The 21,668-nt window shown below is 42.1% G+C and overlaps 1 protein-coding gene across 4 annotated transcripts in view; it reads left to right on the top strand.

Moving 5' to 3' along the window:
• The window catches only part of LOC135245805 (paired box protein Pax-2a), a 36,753-nt gene extending 17,780 nt beyond the window's left edge, over nt 1-18,973 (top strand). The window contains exons 6-11 of one of the 4 annotated variants that reach the window (XM_064319092.1): nt 798-973; nt 3,468-3,582; nt 9,120-9,344; nt 11,920-12,021; nt 14,651-14,737; nt 15,721-18,973. In XM_064319092.1, coding sequence (XP_064175162.1) covers nt 798-973; nt 3,468-3,582; nt 9,120-9,344; nt 11,920-12,021; nt 14,651-14,737; nt 15,721-15,842 — 827 coding nt within the window. In that variant the 3' untranslated portion in view covers nt 15,843-18,973. Of the gene's footprint in view, nt 1-797; nt 974-3,467; nt 3,583-9,119; nt 9,345-11,919; nt 12,022-14,650; nt 14,738-15,701 lie in introns of all 4 variants that reach the window. The other 3 variants (XM_064319100.1, XM_064319107.1, XM_064319117.1) reach the window with 3 other exon arrangements.
• The last annotated feature ends 2,695 nt before the right edge of the window (nt 18,974-21,668 follow it).

The following is a 21,668-nucleotide window of genomic DNA, read 5'->3' as shown; positions in this document are numbered from 1 at the left end:
AGGTCTGGAAGGGGGTTTTAAAACGTCTTACGACGAGTGACAAAGGAAAGGAAAAGGCATCCTCCTCCGAAACGGCAGGCTAATCGGGTCAAAAGCCAGGAGGTAAAAAAAAATAAAAGGAAGAAAAAAAAGAAAAAAGAAACGCTGATATTTGGAGGACGCACCTCGGGGAGAGATGATTGAACTGGGGCCGTAGCGGTTTTAGCTCGGCTAATGTCAGCTCGTCTCTCCCAAATGAAAGGCAATCTGAAAATGAAAGCAATATTAGATTTTATAAAAAAAGAAATTGTGTCTTTAAATTACAGCTCTTGATTTCCAGACAGGCGCCAAAAAAAAAAAATCCCCCAGCCAAGAAATGGAAAGGCACTGTAATCTCTGCCGCTTTCGTAAGAATACGTGGCCCTTCCAACAAGTATATATTTACTGATGGTAATCCATCAATTACCGGCAGGCCTATCACATCATGACAGTGCTAATACTGTAATACTGTGGGGGGGCTGGACTTCCACTGCTCCACTGCAGTGACTGTGGCAGTGGCACGGCACACAGCTTCTAACCACAGCCATTAGGATGTGTTTAAAAACATGCCCCGGCTGAATTTGCACTGTATTTATCAGCCCCAACCAGCCCCCCCGCCCCACCCAGATAGACCCCCCCCCCCACCCATCCCCCATCCCGGCACCCACACACTAATGGAGGAAGCCGTACGGCCAAAGTGGTGCAGTTGAAACTTAAACTGAAAAGCTTAACGGCTTGCAGGTCAGAGTCTCGAAAAATGTCGCTCTTTCTCCTTGTAGATGGTTCAGATGGTTCTGGCCCAAACAGTGATTCTCAGGGTAGTGTGGACAGTTTACGGAAGCACCTGCGAGCCGACGCGTTCACGCAGCAGCAGCTGGAAGCTCTGGACCGGGTCTTTGAGCGGCCGTCCTACCCAGACGTCTTCCCCACCGCAGAGCACATCAAACCCGAGCAGGTTGGTACCGCCCCACGCCGCCGCCGTCGGCCTCCTTCGCCGATCTCCATTCGCAAACTTGCGCACGCGAAATACACAGCTCGAATTTTCTGCGCTAGCGGATTGCGTTCCCGGGAAATTTTTCGTGTTTGTTCTCTGTTGTTGCGTTCAGGCCCAAAGCCCCCCGTGTTAATGCTGGAGTGCTCCACCGCGAACCCAATTTATGGGCTCCAGCCGTAAAGACGTGATATGTGGACGTGGAGAAAGCACTAGTGGTCAAATGAGAAGCTCGCAGCATCGCACAACTGCTTGGACAAAGCGGTGGTGCTCCCCAGAAAACCTCCCACACGTTATTGATTTTTTTAATGACAAAAATGAACATTTTTCACACCGCTGTAATTTAGAATAACAACAACAACGCACGCGATCAATCACTATCTCGCGTTTTCCTCCGGTTTTATTGTGTTATCCAATGTAATGCTTCCTTTGTGGTGCTTCTGAACAGCGATTCCATTGCTCCCATATAAATTAAGCATTTAATGTTCGGCGGATTTATAATTCCAACGACATTATCTGAATTGTAAGTACGGCACACAGAGCTGTGCTCGGGATTTTCTATCAGCTCGCTGCTTGTTCCTTTTGATGTTAACACAGCGAGCGCTACGGCCTATCCATCATAATGGACAAAATTAAGAGCCACTCTCAAAAAACGACATCTACCACGAGCAACGAAGAAAAAAAGAAGCCCTATATATACAACTTCTTATTAAAAGCCCTGGGCTTATTACAATGGATAACCTTTATTTACTTTCATTAGACTATTAAACAACAAGAGACTATTAATTTTTCCCTTGAAACTCCAAGTCGGACCTATAAAGCAAAAGCGGTCGCCTAATTGAGTTCATTTTAATTTCTCTCCAATCGCGGCGAATTACGCCGGTGATAAATCAGTGGGACAGCGCTCACCTCTAGAAGAAGGCCTAATTTGCAGCTAATTACAAAACTGATTTCTACTGGAAGATCAATACCAAAACGAATTGGAAATGACTTGCAATCACAAAGAGCGGCAGAGAGGGTATTAAAAAAAGGAGAGGGAAAAAGGGTAGGCGTGCAGAAAAAAGGGCCTGGAACAGTCCAGAAAAATCAGTTTTAATTTAATGCAATATTAATCAGAGCACTTTCCCTTTTATGGATTCTTTTCTCTTCCCTCCCTTTTTTTTTTTAACTCTTGAAAAGGTGGGCCTATTAGCCAATGTCTGGGCTCTGGCGAGGGGGCATTAAAAACCCATTCTGGAGATGCAAAACACAATAGATTCACCCCTCCCACACTTCTGCTGGCCATTTGGTCATCCTTTTCAAAATCTCTTTTCAGTTGTTTTCTCTCTCCCCCCACCCCGCCCCCCCTTTATCTGCATTATAAAACGGGGCTGCTCTGCATCTGAGGCCTTCAAGAATAGAGGAAAACATCCGTGATTGCGCCAGCGAACAGTTGTAGCAGACAATTAGAGTTTATCTGTGATAGAGGCAGACAAGGCTGGGGTCACGGGCTTCCCCAGTGGGACCCCGGCCCACTCAGACGTTCAGAGAGACAAACAGAGCCCAGGACTGACTGAGTCCGCGCCCCAGCCCTCAAAGTCACATCTCATTACTGCCACATCCACCATTAGGCAGTGGGGGGAGAAAAAGCTTTTTAAAAACTTTCTCAAACAACACATTTATATATATATATATATATATATATATATATATATATATATTTATAGTTGTTTTAAAAGTGAAATATACACGTACGAATATCTATGGACTACACTACAATTCTTGAACAGGTTTTTTTTATTGAAAGTAATCCAACTGAACGCCTCTATATCAATGCCTTTTTTAGCTATTCAATCCGTTTTTTTTTTACTAAACCGGCTTTTATTTCTTCCAAACGTATTAAATGGGGGGATTGTTTCAATTTTTTGCCAAATTGTGGAAAGTGCAGGTGTATTATGCCCCTACAAACAAGGCCACATGGTGTGTCGGTAACAAAGCAGCAATGTTTCCTCACTTGGCTGGTCAGGAGGAAGACTGCTGTCAAACACAAAGGGCCAGCTGACGCCTCGTCCTTTCACTCCAATCAAATCCCACTTTGCGCTCTGGGTCTTTCCACTCAGACGAAGCTAAAACACATTCATGATATGCGTCCCTACAGCTCGAAATATATAACGCATTATGGAATATATATTATTTGGCCGTTGGGACGCATATCATGAATCTGTTTTGGTTTTTTGCTTTAGAAAAAAGAAGCAAGGAGGCTTGCTTTCTCTTTTGCTGTATAGAAAGAGAGAAAAATAGCTTTCCTGCTTCTTTTTCCACAAGCAAAAAAAAAAACTATAGATAGTTGCAAGCATATAGAACTTCATATACGTGAAAAGAAAAGACAAAAGAAATGCAAGTCTCTCATGCTGGAAAAAATTCTTTGAATTTCTTTGCGTGTTTTTAATTTGAGTTAATGGCTCAACCTTGTTTACAGGCCAGTGAGTATTCACTACCAGCTCTGAACCCCGGACTGGACGAAGTGAAACCAAGTTTGTCATCCAGCGCCAACCCCGACCTGGGCCCCAACGTGTCTCAAAGCTACCCTGTAGGTAAGATCATGTGACGTATATGATCAGTTGCCAAGCTGCAGGTTAATCTTGGGGGTGGGGCTATTGTTTTACACTGATGTAAAAAAAAAAGAAAAAAAGAAACAGATGCAGTTGAACTACGTGCCATTTCCTAATAACGTTTTCAAAAAAATAAAAAAAACTTGTGAAAAAAATTGTGAATATTTATTCAGGGTGTTGCTTTTCTGAAGCTGAAAAGGTGGTAAAACATTTTTTTTATCAAAGCGGTAATAACCTTCAGGTATCCTACTAAACCCTGTTTTGTTTAGCAAGGAGACCCGACGAGAGAGAGCTGTTTCTCACTGCGTGACAGGGTTTTTGATGACAGGACATCAAAACTATGATAGAGAATTGACTGGCAGGGTCCTAGAAGTCACCGTGATTGACTGATTGATTCCTGACGCGGCTCTGTCCTTCAATCCGGCAGCAGAAGGATACAGTGCACCAGGATCCCATGTAGGCACGTGTAAACAGTATATTATTTGTTTAAAACAGACGCAACGTATGCCAGAGATATCCTTTGTTAAATATCCAATAGCGTTTCTGCCTGTCTGCACGCTAAGCTAATTTTTTTTCTCTTTCTTTCTTTGGGTCTGTCATGGTTAATGACTGCCTCGCTAATTGAAATATTGTTTCATTGTTGCCGTTGTTATTACCTAGAAGAAGGTTAAGTTTACTGATAGCCAACTGTCGGGTCGAGATTAATACGCTGAGCGTTTATTAAAATTCACATAATTATGCAGGAGCCATCAAAGCCAATGAGTTCTGCGTGGGGGCTAGACAGGATGATGGAAAATGCGGTCCCCCCTTCTCGAATGATAGCGGGCCAGTGTTATGTGAAAAGAAAGCCCTTTTTTTCTCATTAACATGTGGGAGGTAGATTTCCCTGGTAAGTCAGGCCCCCTGTAAGAAGAAAGATGTGTGTTGCTCCTTTGTGCTCGGCAGTTTGTATGAAAGCAGCTCCAGTCTGGCCAGCTCCTCTGAGGCGGGTGGCTTTGTTTGCACCTGTGGATGGTTTTAGAGGAAGCATTTCTGTTCTGGGGGGCCCCCGAGCGGGTTACCTGTCGGGCTGTGAGGTAAAAAGGACACAGGACTTCCTGTGAGATATATATTACTATGTCCCCATTAAAATATTTGTCCTCCTGACCCCGCGTACCGGCATATATGCAAATGCTGTGTCTCAACAGCGAGTAATTCAACGGGGCCTGAATTAAATGTAGTTAAATTAAATGGGAATAACTAGATAAAACATACTAATTATCATAAATATGGACTGCGGCCGCTGACAGGGTTATTCAACTGAATTACAATCACCTGTATACGCAGATAAATAGACGCGGGAACGGAAATAAATATACATCGTATAATAATTGACTTTCTTCCTGAGCACAGTGGAGCCTTTTCAGGCTCAAATTTATTAATTGCCCTCAGATATAATCCTGAGTTTGTTTTATACTCGCGGTTATTGGGCCAGTCGTTCCCACTTCACAAACTCGCACTTGATTTTTCCCCTAGTGGCTGTTGACACTAATAACTCAATCCGCAATGTGTTTTAATCAGGTACAATGTTCGGGGGTTGGTTAATAGAAGGATATTATGGTTTACTAGCATATGATAAACCCGGGCGATAGGAATGGAAGCCAAGCAAAAAAGGTGGTAAATTATCTCTCGCATTTAGGCTGAGATCCAATTCCGAATTAATAGTGCCTTGAGAGGGAAAGAACTGGAGATTATGTTCATCCTTAAAATGTTTTCTAGCACCAATTAAATGCCTGCAGTTATTGATCTTGTTGATTTTATGTCCCTGAAATTTGCATAATCTATTAAAGATGAATGATTCATGAACTCCTCGCTGCCAGTGAAGATTGGAATTCCGGGGGAACGGCAAGCCTAGAGAGATAGAAATCTTATGTGTCCTCTGTATATCCTATAACAGCTAAAAGTGCCCGCAAAAAGTGGGCAGGCAGCTCAAATAAGAATGAGATTTAAGGCATTGTGTGTGCGTCATTAGAATTCAGGGGCGGGCGGCCACCTTCTTTTCAGTGTTTTCTTCTTCCCTCCGTACTGTATTAGTGCTATTTCTATTACATATTAAACTGCCATAAATCCCCAAATGAAAAAAACACCCATTTCCTTTAATAGGCCATCCTCTGTGCGTGGAACAACCTTGCTGTATTTTTTTTTATTGAAGCTAATTAACTTAGGTTTGCATCAAAATATACAAAACACTATATGCTTGATATCTTCATAGGTTTATGTTTTATTTGTCAATAGCGTGAATATTTTGAGTAAATAACACTGAGCATTTACTGAGAGTATCACAGAGTATTTGATGTTTGTATTTATAAAATGTCCAGTGACCCATTTACAAATATATTTTGTATCACTAATCGTTTGTAGTGAGACACAAAGACGAGTGCCTCCTTACTTGTGTAGCTCAACGTAGACCGTATCTCCTGGACAAAACGTAAAGTCGCGCGTCTAATTTTGCAGCAGATTTTGTGGATCAACTGCAGACAATGCGCCCGTCGGGAGGGGGCCGGAGAGGTGCTTTGTGCATACCTACGGACTGAATCAACAGTAAAAACTCCTGAAACGCGCTCCCCGCCGAGCCCATTAATCTGACTCTTCCTGGGGCCGGTGGGATGGGGCTGTGTAAATGGGTACCCCCCCCCCTCCACCCCCTCCGTGGCGCACACAAAAAAAACCTGAGCAGGTGCCCCAACTACTCCTTTTCCAGCACCTCCAGGAGGAACAAAAGAGCCGGGCCGGGCCGGGCCACAAAGGCCTCCGAGCTCGGCGTTTGAGAATCTCTCGTTTGAGCCCGCAGAAATAAGGGCGGGATGCACCCCCCCCCTTCCCCAAAAAAAGAGAAAAAGTCTGCCCTGTGCTAACTGGAGGAGCCGGTGAATTCAAGCTGAAATATATCCAAGTTATCTTTTAAGCGCGGTCCGCTATTCTCTGGTGAGCAGCAAACAACAATCGGCCGGCCAGAACCTCAGGTTCCTGATGTGTGGCCTCGTGACAAACGGCTTGTCTGTCTTCTGGCTTGGGGGGCGGGGGGGGGGGGGGGACACGGGGCTCAGATTTGGAATTAATGCTTATTTCGCCTTCAAACGAGCACGCTAACTTTTGAGCACACATTTGATAATGAATGACTTTCACCGAGTGTTTGGGGAATTAAAGCAATTTGGCTCTCCAAACATTCTTTACTTGGTCGTAATTAATTAGGGTGTTGGGGTTTTTGGCTTGGTGATAAATTGCTACACCCCGAATGCAGAAAATCGAGGTCAAAGATTTTTGTCGTTGTTGTTGCAAAACATGAAGGTGTCCCTGTCATGGTAAATTTAATACTCAAACCGCCAAAAAAGAGTCATTTGCAGATGACTTTGTTGTACTGGCAAATAAAACAAAGGTCACCGGCTTTTTCCGCTCGTGTTATGAGAAGCTCTGCTTGTAGAAAGACAGGAAAGGAAGACTCTATAGCTCCTCTTGAGCGTGAGCGTTGGGAGGCTGTCCTTGCGGACCCATGTTTATCCTCCATCACGGTAATCAAGGGTTGACAGTTCTCCCTTTCCGAGGGCAACTTGTCTCTTGGACAATAAGCAACACCACGTTTATTAGTTTCAAAGTTCAGTGGTCTTGAACACGGCACTCAGGTCAGTGTTGTATGGTGCCCCTGTCCGTCAGACAGCCACTGTGCGAGCCCTGTGAAAACACCAGACTTGATCCCTCAAACAATCTTTTCTGGTCTTCTTGTTCATCTGGCTTTTGATGTTTTACTCTGGAGCCCCCGCGATTCTCACCAGATGTATCTCAGCATCGCACAGCCATTGGTTTCATTTTGGGACCAATTAAAAAAAAATGACTTCAGAGTTTGTTTACGGGTCTGAAAGACCCTGCTAGTTATGAAACACCTCAAATGACTGAATCGAAAACAATTACTTTCCCGTTGTTTTTTTCCATCAAGGTGTCACCCGTCCATTTTCACACTGTATACTCTCCTTATTCTATTTATAGCGCTTCGGCTAATATTGAGATGCTATTCCAATAATAACCGTGGAGGGGGAAAAAAAATCCTTTGAATTGATTTGTGTGGGAAAGAGGCCAGTAAAATGGCTTGATTTCCTGGCGTTAAGTCTAAGAGGGCCGTCACTGAAGCACCCAATATAAAGGAGCCCTTATCTTAATGAGGAATCTCTACACACAATTCTGTTGTAAAACAACAATGGCTAGGAAGCAGCTAATGAGGCTATCATAGCGTACTGAAAGCTCTCCCCACAGGCCTCGCAAACAGAAAGGAATTTAAAGAGGACATGTAGCACCAGAAACAGAGCTCACATTGATTGCTTGGGTTTCAGAAAGAAAATCTGGCGAAATAAAAGGTCCCAAAGCTCATCAGTACAATCATATTAGGCTTCCCTTTTCAGCACACATTTATCATCTGCAAATCGGTCACTTTCTTTTCTTGGCACTGTTTGGAAACAGGGCCATAACATCCGGTTTTAATTTTGATTTCTATGTACTCTCTTACAAATATACAGCAGTTCATACTGTAGTCTATGGAGGTAATACCCTCCATTTTAAATATGATTGCTTTTACAAACATTCAGCAGCATGATACCTAGGGTTCTCTTCACTCCCGTTAGGATGTATTTAATGTTCAGTGTTAACAGGAGCAATAGCGTCCTTCATTCAACATATTACACTTTGTCTATTTGGGCAGAAATACTTAGTCTGTATGTACAGATACTGGTAATTAATGAAGTCTGCAGAGATACATGGTGGCGGCAATTTCAAATTAATTCAGGTGGGATTACACGTGAGCAGAATGACACGTGCGCACGGCAAAGGTAATGTGATCTAGCTGGATTCAGCATCTGTTGTGTGGATTTAGTCCTGGACTTTAGTGACAATACTAGTCTGTTCCTCTTAAGGGAAAGTTTGCCGCTTCCTTTTTTTGTGGGAAAAAAAATGTAACGCCGGGAGACGCAAAGTGTTTAGGAGGAGAAAATTACAAGATGTTACTGAAAAATAAGAATGAATGTTTAAAAGGAGGGACCAGCAGTCATTGCACTGGCATGAGTGTGATTGTGAAACCCCAGTCTAGATGTGCCCAGTATGCCTGCCCGTAAGAGCCCCCCTCATCCCCCCCCCCCCATCACTTCCAGTGAAACTCTCCCTTACAACCTAAATCCTCAAACAAGTGGCTTTCTCTCTCCCAGAGGAAACCTCAAGATTTGGGTTGTGGACCTAACGCAAACACGCACACACACCTTCATAAGAAACACGAAACTGTGTCCTTCTCACACGGCAGCGTGTGTTCGACATGCGAGTACATTTTAAAACCCGTGTTTAAAATACGTATTTTATCTTAAAAGTTTACCATTCAGTCCCATCGCTCCCATTGTTTCCTCCTCTCTGTTGCTGTCCTTGTGTATGCCTGTGTGCGTGCAGCCGGGTGAGTGTTCATCATACTTTTTTTTTTTGTTTGTCTGTATTTGTTCTCCATCCGGCAGAATCCCATTCATCCTCGGCCTGTGTTAAACAGGAGCCTCACGAGGCTTCCCTGGCCCCCTTCACCCCCTCCTCCTCCTCCTCCTCCTCCCTGTTGGGCTCATGCCTAGCGGAGATGCAGCCTTTCCAACCCACTGTGTCAGTAGATGCCTCAACCCCCTGCTACAGTGCCTATGCCCAGCATGGCCCCAGCTACGGGCAATACGTGAGCCAGCCTATTCTAGCAGGTACACTTTTGCTCAAATCGCAGTGCCCTGCACTGCTGGGGGGGAGGGAGGGGGGGTTCGGTGGGGGCCAAGGCCACTGTTGGAGAGAATGGCTTAACGAGCTGCTCCGCTCATAGCTAACCACCCACCAACGTTTTCACTTACATGTATGTTACACATGTGTTGTCCTATACATTTATGCAACCAGCCTATCACAACCCATTTATGATTTCCATGATCCAGATTGAAATCTAGTGCGATTGTATGATTTGTGCTACCTTCAGAGTGAAAATATTTGATGTATCTGATTGATCTTTTCATCAACAAGTCATAAACTTGCATTCCCGTTTAAAAAATATTTCTGTAGCCATTCAGCAAACTTTTATCGTATTCTTGACAAGCCCCTATCTAATGGGAGACTGTTTGACATCTTGCAGTTTAGCCAGGCAAGCAGTAAGCGCTCGCGTTTTTCATGTCAAGAGACTGTGTATCAGCTGTTGAGTTTTACTGAGTGCAGTTTTCCCACAATGCACGGCCCTCACGTCCACAGCGAGTTTGCACTGAGCGACGAGCGCTGGCCTCCTCATTAACGACCCCCCCCACCCCAACCCCCACCCCCTCCCCCGCCCGGCCCGCGGTGCCCCTCGCACAATGTTGCGGGGGCCTCTGAAGCCCGGCCTTGGCCCGGTCCGGGGGTACGTGCGGCTGCACATAAAACGGGCCCCCGGCTCCGGAGCGGGACAGTCTGCCGTCACCGCCAATTACGGAGCTGAATGGCGGAGGAGCCCCTCGCGCTTTTGGCCCGAAGCGGCGCTCGGCCTTTTTTTCGGCCTGCTCGGCGAGGCCGGCTCTTTACATCCATGTCCTCCTCCTGGCTGGAGGGAGAGAGAGCGCGTTTAGCTGCGTTAGCCGCGCGGTCTGAATAGCTGAACGCACAACGCGCGCTCTGGACCTGAGTCATCCCACCAGAGTGCTCCTGAACTTCAGTAACTTTATTTAGTAAATCAGGGCATTTTTTTGCTTTCAATCACAGCTTAAGAAAAATGCTTTATTTTATATTAAAATAAATGAATTAAAATTAACATCGAGCTACCCAAAAATGATTTAAATCTTTTTTTTTGTTATTTTAAATTGACGCTAAACATTCTTGTGGGAGTTTTGAATCCTGTGCAAATTGTAATACATTTTATATTCATGAATTCATCCGTAATTTGGCCAAGAGAGAGCCCTGAGGAACTGCACAGGTGTTTAGACAACTGTATGTCTGATATATAATCTCTGTAAAGACCTTTAGTCCTAAAGGAAGCTCTTCTCTTTCAATTATTTAGCATTCAGTGAGTGAAATTTCTAGTTTAAAAATGTGTGTATATATAATATACAAAGTGTGCGTGTGTGTGTACATATGTGTATGTATTTGCCTCACTACTGTTGTCGTACAGTACTTTGCAGTAGCTAAGGTTCTGTTCAGCTCCACTTCGTAGTTTTCATTTGTGGTTTAAAAGGCAGGACCAGTCAAAAAATGCATTTTCTGTTTTTTGCTTATACATATCAAGTATCTACATTCACAAAACTCCTTCTAGTCGTGTCCCTTTCAGAACTCAGTTGCCGCTTCAGTCAAGGATGCAAGCTGGACTTAGTACCAGTCATACTGCTTCATTAGAGTGAATGAAGAGACAATGAAAAATGTCAGAAAATAATATAGGATAATTCATTCATCTGGCCTACTTACATACACCACAAAAAAGCTACAAAAAAACACTTGTTCAAAATCTTACAGTAAATTTGCAGAATGCTAATTTAATTGTTTAGGGTTAGAGTGAAAAGCTAGACAACTAACACAGCACTAGTGTTTTTATTGAATAATGTTCAATGCTTTAATGTTAATTTGCCATTTTTCCGACTTCTAGACTAAGCCATAATGATCTCGCCAGTTGTTTCATTTTAGTTTTCTTTTAGCTGTTACTCAACTGCTAAACACTGTTACTGTGAACAAATCAAACACAATGCGGAACACAACACAAGCTTTTCCAGCAGGACTCTGGGTGTGTTTAAGTGACTGCAGAGGCATTATTTCCGACGCGGCCGCGCGTTTTCTCCGTTCACTTAAGCGAAAGGCAGCGTCTGGCAGTCAGGGCGGTTTGCATCATCGACTGGAGGAGGGAAATCAGGTTATAGGATTACAGGATGCGGTCGGGGATGCTCAATCGTGCATGTAAGGCACTCGATACGTATCATAAAACATATCAGATTCTGATCTTTGACCAGACTCGCTTCTTAAGCAGGAGCAGGGAGCATCTTCAGACGCTGCGTACGGACTGCGCTACACGCCGTCTGTTTAAAGCGTTATAGACAGTATGAGGTACGACGAGAGCACACTGGCCATCTGAAGAGAATAAATACTGAAAGCTGACACTGCTCGCTTTGCGTGAAAAATGTTTCCGATTTTTGTTTTGTATCTCTAACCGTCTTTATTCTTCTGATGCTGAGGTCTGAAACGTGTGGAACGGGGTGGCACGCGGACCGCACCGTTGCTGTAAATCTGTTTTCGGTTGTCCTCCCAGAGCAGTGGTTAAGTGCCGGTCTTCTTTCTCCACAGGTCGGGACATGGCGAACACAACCCTACCTGGGTATCCCCCTCATGTCCCCCCCACTGGGCAGGGGAGCTATCCCACCTCAACACTTGCTGGAATGGTTCCTGGTGAGCAACGTTTTCCCTTTCCGCACTGCATCATTAACTTTAGCTCAGGGGCTGTAACGTTTTCAGAAGGTTAGGCCCTTAAAGATGATGATCTTCGGGAAGCCCGGTGTCACTCAAAGCTAAAATCAGAAAGTGTGGCTCAATTACGTCGGTGCTAAATTAAGACACGTCTACATAAATCTTTTTTTTTTGTTTTTAAAACTTTATAAAGGCCGTGCTGTGAAAGTCACATCTCACAGACACATCTCTGGTGATGGAAAAAAACCACTCCAAAATAATAATGTAAGACGAAAATGAGATGAATATGTCGATTACGGGAGCAATCATTTTTAATCAGGACCTTGCTTGTCAATTCAGATTTTAACGATGTGCGGACATAAACTAAAACTTACTTTTCACTGCATTAACTAAAATGAAACATTTGTCTAAAATCAAACATTAAATCATAAGTTAAATATTAAATGATTATATGACGATGATGACTAAGGATGACTATGAAAGTGGTTATAAAATTCAAAGGACGCACTGAAAGTCAGGACCACCCCTGGACAGTGATTGGCCGAGCCCAGACAGGCGCGGAGTGCGGCGGCGGCTGGGGCCTCGCGGTGGTTGGGGGTGGGGGGGGAACGGGACGCGCTCGATAACCGATCGGAAGGCCGGGGCGGCGGGACGGTTCCCCTCGGCCGCGCCGGGGCGGCGCGCGGCTCGTTATCCCCCCGGCGGGCACGCCCCTTCGCCGGCCCGTCGATAAACACTGTCTCTCGGCCGTCCCTCCAGCCCCGGGCGCCGCCGAGCGTATCTCTTTCCCCTCCACTTAACCCGCAGCTCGGGTTCACGGCCAACAGTTAAGGGTCACAACACAGAGGCGCGGGAGGCCTGTAAATATTTAAATCGCTATCTCTCCGAGGGACGGGGCTCGGGTTTCTCTGCCAGCCACCGGAATGCAGTCTGGCACCGGGCTGGTGCCCTCGCCCACACCAAAGGAAAGCCCCCGACATTACTCTCCGCGCACATTAACCCATATGGGGGGGGGACACATTTGAGTGCACGGCAGTGTTTGTAATACACAAAGAGATCCAAGGAAAACCACAATGGACTTCCTCACATATAAAAAAGCAGTTGCAGTGGAGGAGGGAGTGTTCCAATGTGTGTGCTGTTCTATAAACAGTACAAAACGGCCAAAGACAACAGTACAAAGAGAAAATGGGACTCCTTACGTCCAAATTTGTTCGGAGAAAACTCGTGACCCATTGATCCGCCCCCGAGGCTGCTCGAGAAGGTTCGAGCCAAACCTTTTGGGTAACGAGGTACTTGTTTGGGTATTGTGTTTTCTCTGGTAAATTTAATTCCGTGGCAGGATATCTGCGCTTGCTGCACATATCTCTTGGAGAACATCAAATGTGTTTTCATCACACATTTATTTTCATCAGTCACACATAGTAACGTGGGGCTGAGGAACCCTCTTAATCCTACAGCTATAGGTTTCGCGTGCTTTCCCATTCATCTGCCTCAGACCGACTAAGATTTAGTGACAGGTCCCAAACACTGTTAAAGCAAAAGCCATTCCTCACCAGCTTCATATAAAATCTAGCCTTTATTGTCTCATAAAAGAAAGAAACGTGTTGGACCAACAGCATTGCTCACTGACATGGTCTGAGTTACTTCCTGCACGCTGAAATTCTGCAGCATACTAAAAAAAAAAGAGTCAGGGGAAAGGAAAAAAAATCCATACAACTAGCTTTTTTTTTTCCTGGGGAAGGCCCCAGAAGTTTATATGGCTACTTTAACCAACTGACAGTTAAAGCAAAAAAAGAACACTCGGACTCAAAAAGAATAAGCCTTAAAAAACTACTGAAGAATTTACAAAGTGATAAATTCAACTCAAGTGGCCCTGCAGAGGACATTATAGCACGGGATGGGAGTTAAAAAACCGTCTTTTAAAGGGCCGGTTGGGTGAAAATGCCGTTTGTTTCTGAACCACGGCAAAACAAATCAATGAGCAAACAAACATGGCCAACAACAAGACGCCAAAGAAAAAAATAAAATACTAACTCTGCAATTATAGAGACAAATCGAAGAATTTGCCAGATTATTTAAAAATATATAGATGCTATGAATCATTAAATGCCATAATGGTTATCAATATACAGCAACATAAAAGATAATGAAAGTATAAAGAAAAGAGAAATGAGAAGACGTGATCTGTTATTTAGGTCAATTACGCATTTAACCGAGGGACTGTTGATGGATTATTGTGTCACAAAGCTATGATTTGCATCATTTATTTTTTTAAAGTATTTTTAGAATGGATGGCTTTCCATTTTTGCAGTGAATGCACCTTCTGGAGATGGCATTCATCTGGAATTTTTAGGCCTATTACAAACTCTATTGACAGTGACGCAATCTGACATAGGAGATTCTGGTTCAATTCTACTTTTAGAAGGACATCCCGTTAAAATTCATGATTAAAATGGGTTAGCATTAAGCATATTTAAGAACTACCTACCTCGGTCCATGGTTGATGATACTATTTTGGTATTATACTGAGCATTATTTGTGTTATTTTTGTCTGTATTTGTCTGTTATTTGTCTGTATTTATATTTGTCTGTCTTCTGCTTTTGTTTTCAGGGAGCGACTTTTCAGGGAACCCATACAGTCATCCGCAATACACAACATACAACGAAGCATGGCGATTCAGCAACCCGGCATTACTAAGTGAGTTTCACTCATCAGGAACAGAACCAGCATCACAAACAGTGTGTCAGTTACACGTCTGCATCCTTTATGTGTTCCCATTTACATTTATTTTCTTCCTTCATACCTGAATATATTGTTTAAGATTACATTCATGTAATTTTATCGCATTCATTACATAAGATATACTGTTTATAGTTAAAACAATAATTTGTCCTGTAACCACTGAGAAAAACATGGTTTGTTGGAACATTAATTGACAGCATGTAGAACTAATGTGTTACATGTTGGGTGTTCTGAACATTGATTTTGTTTGCGGAAAATGTAAAATCAAAGAGATGCTGATTAAAATCTGGAGTTTTTAATGTTTCACCAATATGCTAGTAGGCTTAATCAATCAGACTTATAATGACTACTTTCAAGAACACAGTGTTCTAGCAAAAGCTGTTTGAGTAAACACAACACTGCCTCTAGTTCAGTGATAAAATTTTATGTACAAGGCATCGTAAAGGTACAAGCTTTAATAGTATATAGTATATAAATTATAATTTAAGGAGCTAAGTTAATATTTAACATTGAAATGCACTTAATTATAATACTTTGTATTACAGATGGTAAAAATGGCCAAAGAAATTTCCCATTCTTTGCACTGTACACTCTCCTTTAAGCTGCTCTAACAGTGTATTCTTTCAATCTCATATATTTTAACTCCAGTCAGCACAAATGGGCCAACATTTTAGCATAAAGCCTTTGTCAAGGTTATGTTGCTGAGCTGCTGCAGACACGGGCATTAAGTCGAGTTTTTAAATAATCTTTTTAAATTGCTGAAATGTGTCCCCTGTGTCAGTTGTTACCTTGCCCAGCTCCTGCCCAGTAGATCTGAAGCCCGACTAGTCGGTCTGCTCTGAATGTATATGAGGCAGGTCTCTCTGTGCTGTGCTTTATGTCATTTCAACCCGTACACTCTTCTCCTGTTAACTTTCAGGTTCCCCTTATTATTATAGTGCTGCATCCAGAGGCTCCGCCCCTCCCACTGCTGCCACTGCCTATGACCGCCACTAGTTACCACGGAAACCAAATCAAACTTCAGGACCATGGCTTCGGCCCCCATATTGTACCAGTGTGAGTGGCATTAAAGGTCAATGGGGTGGTAGGTGGCTCCGAAATTTCCCGTCTCTTTCTCGCAAAAAAAAAAACGAAGGATGGACAACAGAGGACACCCGACTGCTCCACACGAAATTCGGCCCGTCCAAACTCCCAGTTTCTTCAAGTCCCGTTCTTCAATCTGCAAGACTGTACAGTTCCAGAGACCGAGAGATTATATAAATATATATATTATAAAAAATTAAAAAAAACAATTTTGAAGAAAACATGGCGTGAAGGAAGCTAAGTGAGAAGCGACAAGGGTTTTCTCTCCTATTTGTTTTTGTCTCTTCATGGATCGATACATTCCTTTATTTGACTGATGACACCTCCAAAAAGGACCCAGTCGTGAACACAGCAGCTCTCTCCCGAGTAGGTTCTACTGGACACACGGTTCCATCTTACTGTTCACTGGCTAACTGCAAGGACGGTACAATCAGATCCATGCTGAAGACTCTAGCATCAGCGAAGGCTCTGTGTTTTCTCTCCCTCAACCACCTCATTCAAAACCCTACACCCAACCGACAGAACACACAGCATGTACAAAGCTATTCTTTCTTGAAGAGGCTGTTTGATGCTATTTGAGTGGATGAGTTCCCTGTGATACACAATCAGATGTAAAAACATATGTGTGAAAAATGAAGAAGAAAAAAACCTTGACGCATCACGGTCTCCTAGCAACCTGAATTTAAATTAGTAAATATATTCTTAAATTAATTTTTTATCATTTTTTTTATTATCGTTATTTGTTATCATGACAGCCTTTATGAACATTTAGGATTGTTTGCTTTGTTTTTCGTTTGTTTCTGTTAACAAAAATTTTTAAACTCAGCAAATGATCACAGTCCATGCAATATCTTATCTTTGTTTGCTCTTGTTTTTGCACTATTATCTGAAAGTCTGACGTTCTAGGATGGCATCATGCAGAGTTCACTCTTGATAACTACCTGTTTATACAGCGGGGCAGTATGAACAACATTTATACTCCACAAATTTTTGCCCATTGTCAACTATAAAAATGTGTCAGATATTGTACCTAAAGAGGCTCCAATGCAAGTTTACATGTCACTGAATTTACTTTAAATAATATTGTTTTCTGGGGCCCATGAATGCTTCTATTACGCAGTTTGTCATACATACCAACCTTTGCCCAGAGATTTACTGTACCCTTTTAGTTTAGCTATAATGATCTTATCATATTTGTCACACATACAGTACCACTTACAGTACATTTCGACAAGCTTACTAGCCATTGCAAAACAGTACAAAATGTTGACTCAACATTGTACCACTAAATGGTATGTTGAGGACAGAAACCAAGTTTGACTTTGAGAAACACGCATTGTGCACGCATATCCTACACCTGACAAAAACTGGTCATCCTTAACACAGCTGCCAGTCACACAAAGAAAATTCCACGACAGGAAGTGAGAGGAACGCGACACGTGACTCAGACTAATGCCTTATAACTCCACTCTCAAAGGAAAAAACTGTTCACGCAGCAGTTATGCTCTTCACAGAACACTTAGCTAAAGCTACGGCTAGATCCACAAGATCTTCCCTTAGATACGGTAGCTAACACAGTCCAGAAGGAATTGGGAAATAAAACCTTTGTTTTCAGATAAAGTTTTTTTTCCCCTCATACTGCTCTTAAAAATGTAAAGCGAATGTACTTTTCCCCATGTTTGCCAAAGACTTAGTTATTGTTAATATTTTATTTACAGTATGTGTATGCATTGTAAACGCAGTATTATAGCAAAAATAACTAGTCAACACTGAAAATGTATGTCAGAATTTTATGCAGAGGAAACAGATCATCATATGCATATTAAACTGTAAAACAGCAAAAATCCTAATCTTTACAATTATTTAATGTTTTGTTATTTGCAACAAAAATTGCTGCTTCATAGAATGATTTGTGTGTAATGTGAAGACACGTCCCTGTATATACTATAAGAACACTTACATGCTGACCATTGCAGTATCGTTCCTTATTTACTGGTCCCATTTGTAGATACAAAAAAAGATAAGGATTGTGTCTGTCCTGTTGTGTTCTACAAAGTCAAAGCATGGCACAAATGTTTTGGCCATGAACTCCTGGTTCATATGTTTTCAGGTGGTAGTTATCATCAGCTGTATGTTTGGTTGTTATTCTATTCCTTTATTTCATTTTTTGTTTTTCATAATGATGTTTTAAATCACTATGCAAATTGAGAAAAAAGGCTTTCTTTTCCCATTTTCTTTTGCTGGGCTCTCTTATTGGACCAATACAAACATACAGTACACACCCTTCGGTTTTAAAAAGAAAAGGATGTTTCGGATGTCCCAGAATGATCATCTTCTGATTCTTGAGACTGTTTTCAGAACTGTTGTCTGATTGTGATTTTCATTCCACACCCATTGTGAAGTGTAACTATGTTTAAACTGAAGCGACGAGAAAGCCCAAAGCTTCCTTGGTCATGTTCAGCAAGAGCAACTTATTTTGTGACTATTAGATGTTATAGTAACAACATCACCCAACCTATGTAATTGTGGTCCGTTTGCATGCCTTTTCATACATGCACACCCTGTGGGATATTTAAAAAAATGTACAAAAAGGAGTAACATCCTGAAAAATTAAAAGTATACTTTTAAAACTAATACTTATAACAAGAGTGAACATTACATCTGAATCGGGTGACCCTATAAACTCCTGCAAACTTTTACAAAACCGCAAAAATGAAGAAGAAGAAGAAAAAAAGGACGTAATTGCTACACCAAGGACTGCGGCCACTCGCTCTGAGAGAAGAAATGTTTCACAACCACATTGCACTTGGGATCTAACTGCTAACCGCTACATTTCTTACCAAACTACTGGATCCTACGGTTTGGTACTAATGTGGTGCCACTCTTTAGCTGAGGAGCAGAAAAAGCTACTGTACGACTGCAGATCAGACCGGAGGGCACGGGTCTCCCCCCCCAGTTGTAAAGACGATATTGAAAGAAAGTGTCACAGATCTTAACGAGGATTTTTAAAGGTCCACGACTAAAAGCCACACGGCTTCAATCATTGTTCCAGTTCTGTTCAAATTTTTTTGTGCACATGAGAAATAAATTTTTGTATGTCAACTCAGAGCCATGACTCCCTGTCAGTTGATACCACACTCTTCCCTCCAAAGTATATAACCGGGAATTGTAATCCTGTTTGACCACAGTCTGTGTGCGTGCCTGCCTGTTTGTGTGTATGTGTGTGTGTGTGCATGTGTACTTTGGTGCTATGCTAATGTAACAAAGTTGTCAAATCAGCACCATCCAAATTACATTACACAAGCAAACACTGTCTTTTGAGCCATCAGTAGGAACCTTGAAAGTCTTTCAAAGGAAAAAAATGACTTAATTGGGAGAATGTCCTCAGATGAAATCCAGTACCAGGGCACTGAATAAGAGAAGGTGAAAGTAATCTTGGGATTGCAGCCTTTCTTTATAGAAATAATTTTGTATGTGAGGTGGCTAAATGGCCAGCCACAGATAGTATCATTGTTATATGGCTACTCTACCAATACTTAAGCATTTGATTCTTTACATCAGTTATAGCAATTACTGGTATCATCATGTGAGAATATTTCTGCATTTTGTTCAATATCATTTTAATAACAGGTCCAGCTTGTAACAACTGCAGCTCAGAGTAACTGGAATTGCATACATTAACAACTGCATTTTTGACATCAAGAGTGCATATTTAAGTTAGATTAGCTGGCAAGCATGCATTTCTATTTTCATTAAACAGTGTTTTTTCCCTCCCCCCACTGATACTGAGAGGATATCCTGGGTTAGGAACTGTAGGGTTCAAAAAAGATTTATTTTCATTGCAAAAAGGTCCAGCAACATTCTGAGACTGTAACCCATGGCTACATTCACACCACACCCTTCAAACCAACGGGCATTGAGCACATTGCAGCTGAAAGATCCATGGCCAACGTTTCATTCTGAAGTACTCTAAAATGGGAGATGTATGTTTGGGAAAAATATTCATTGATATTCATTAAATAAACAGGTTTAAACCAATAAATCCATTGCCAATTTTGTTAACTGTCAACTTTGCCAGAAATTAAACACTAGCTTGTATATTATATTTGCTATGAGCTAACAATTTCCTGAAAAGGAAATTGCCACCAGCGTACCTTTGGCAGTATAGCCAGCTAGGCTAGGTCATTAGTCAACATCACACTCTTCATTAACTAACATGACAACTAACAGCTACTGCAGCTCACACAGCGTGTACAATAAACAATTAATATGGCAGCACAGCTTAGCAAACTTAGCTGGCTAGTAATCAATATAATCATAAACATAGCCAGCAAGTATGATCAATGGCAGGATGATTATAACATTCCACCTTCTAGCCAATGTTTATTGAGATCCCGTGAGGATTTGGGAAACTTGGTAACTTAGAGTACCTTACATGTTTGGACCCATAGGCACAAACGAGGGCTCCTTTGAAAGGTTGGAGTCCTGTTAAATTCATCCTATAACTTGATTGACTTAAACGAGTCGAGAGCATTGAGTGGTCAGATAGGCCGACCACGTTGTAAGTGGATGCGTGTCGGTTTGTGCTGAAAACGGTGCCTGACCTAGCAAACAGCATTTGCTTGAATATGAAGAGAGGCATTTTGGATTGCAAAAACATTTACATGGACAAAAGAACCATAACGATGTAAGTATAGTACATAACATATGGACATTTAAAACTTTTTTCTGAATGATTTATTTGATGATCCGAGGTGCTGTTCTGAAAACTGAAAGGGTATACAATCTTTCAGACAAAGATAAACTAGACTGCATAACTGAAGAAAGAATATGAAAAAAAGGTTTTATGATGTGGTTTAGAGTGTAATAAGTGATTGTGGTTGGGGAGCCTCCTTTGTTTTACTGCCATTTATTGTCCTGAGTGTTGATAAGGGATTGAGTGGCATTGTTGGCCACAAACGAGTATATTTTGGTCGCAACAGTTCTAATTTGGGACATGTTTGCAGCCTTTTCTTTTATAAATTGTGGATCTTTGCTTTATTCATTCTGTGGACACGGCTGCCCATACCACTAGGGGGCAGGAGGGAAAGGGCTACTGAAAGTAAAATGGAGGAAAATCCAACATGAGGCCCCTCAAGGGTTTCAGAAGAATGGTCCATTTGAGTAGAGGATCGTAGCAGTGAGATCAAATGGGACCAGATCCTAAAATACTTTTATCGTAATCATTAGGCTCAATAAGTTTTAATTTATTCTACTTGATTAAAAAGTGTACCAATTGTCTAAAAGTAATCTATTGGTAGGTAATCCCTTAACTCTAAATTATGACTGTAATTTAGAGTTAAGGGATTGTGGCTCAGATAGTTTGGGTGTGGCTCAGTTCACTAGTGAAGTTCACAATAAAGCGAAGGTCTCATAACAGGTTACCATGACAACACTCTCTGACGATACAACCCTCAGATTCAAAAATAACGACATTGCCTTTGGCTATGGGTGATTTTGCCTTTAGCTGACTGGTAACGTGTTTGTCTGTGCAACAAATGGATGAGTGAGAGGCCAGGGTTCAAATCCCACCTCAGACTCAGGCAATTCAATGTGGTTAAAGTAGTGCTTTAATTGAAGGGCATTTTTATACACTTTGGTTTCACAATGTAGAAATTACAGTACTTTTATACATAGCACCACCACCCCCTTTCAGGGCAACACAATGTTTGGGATGTATTACTGTTATGTAAATGAAAGTAGTCATGTTTAGTACATTGTCACATATATTCTGCATGCAACGACTATTGCATGCAAAAGATGC

This window comes from Anguilla rostrata, chromosome 2 (assembly GCF_018555375.3).
Source record: "Anguilla rostrata isolate EN2019 chromosome 2, ASM1855537v3, whole genome shotgun sequence".
NCBI lineage: Eukaryota > Metazoa > Chordata > Actinopteri > Anguilliformes > Anguillidae > Anguilla > Anguilla rostrata.
Note: the sequence above shows the minus strand (reverse complement) of the source record. Positions and strands in the feature narration are given on the sequence as shown.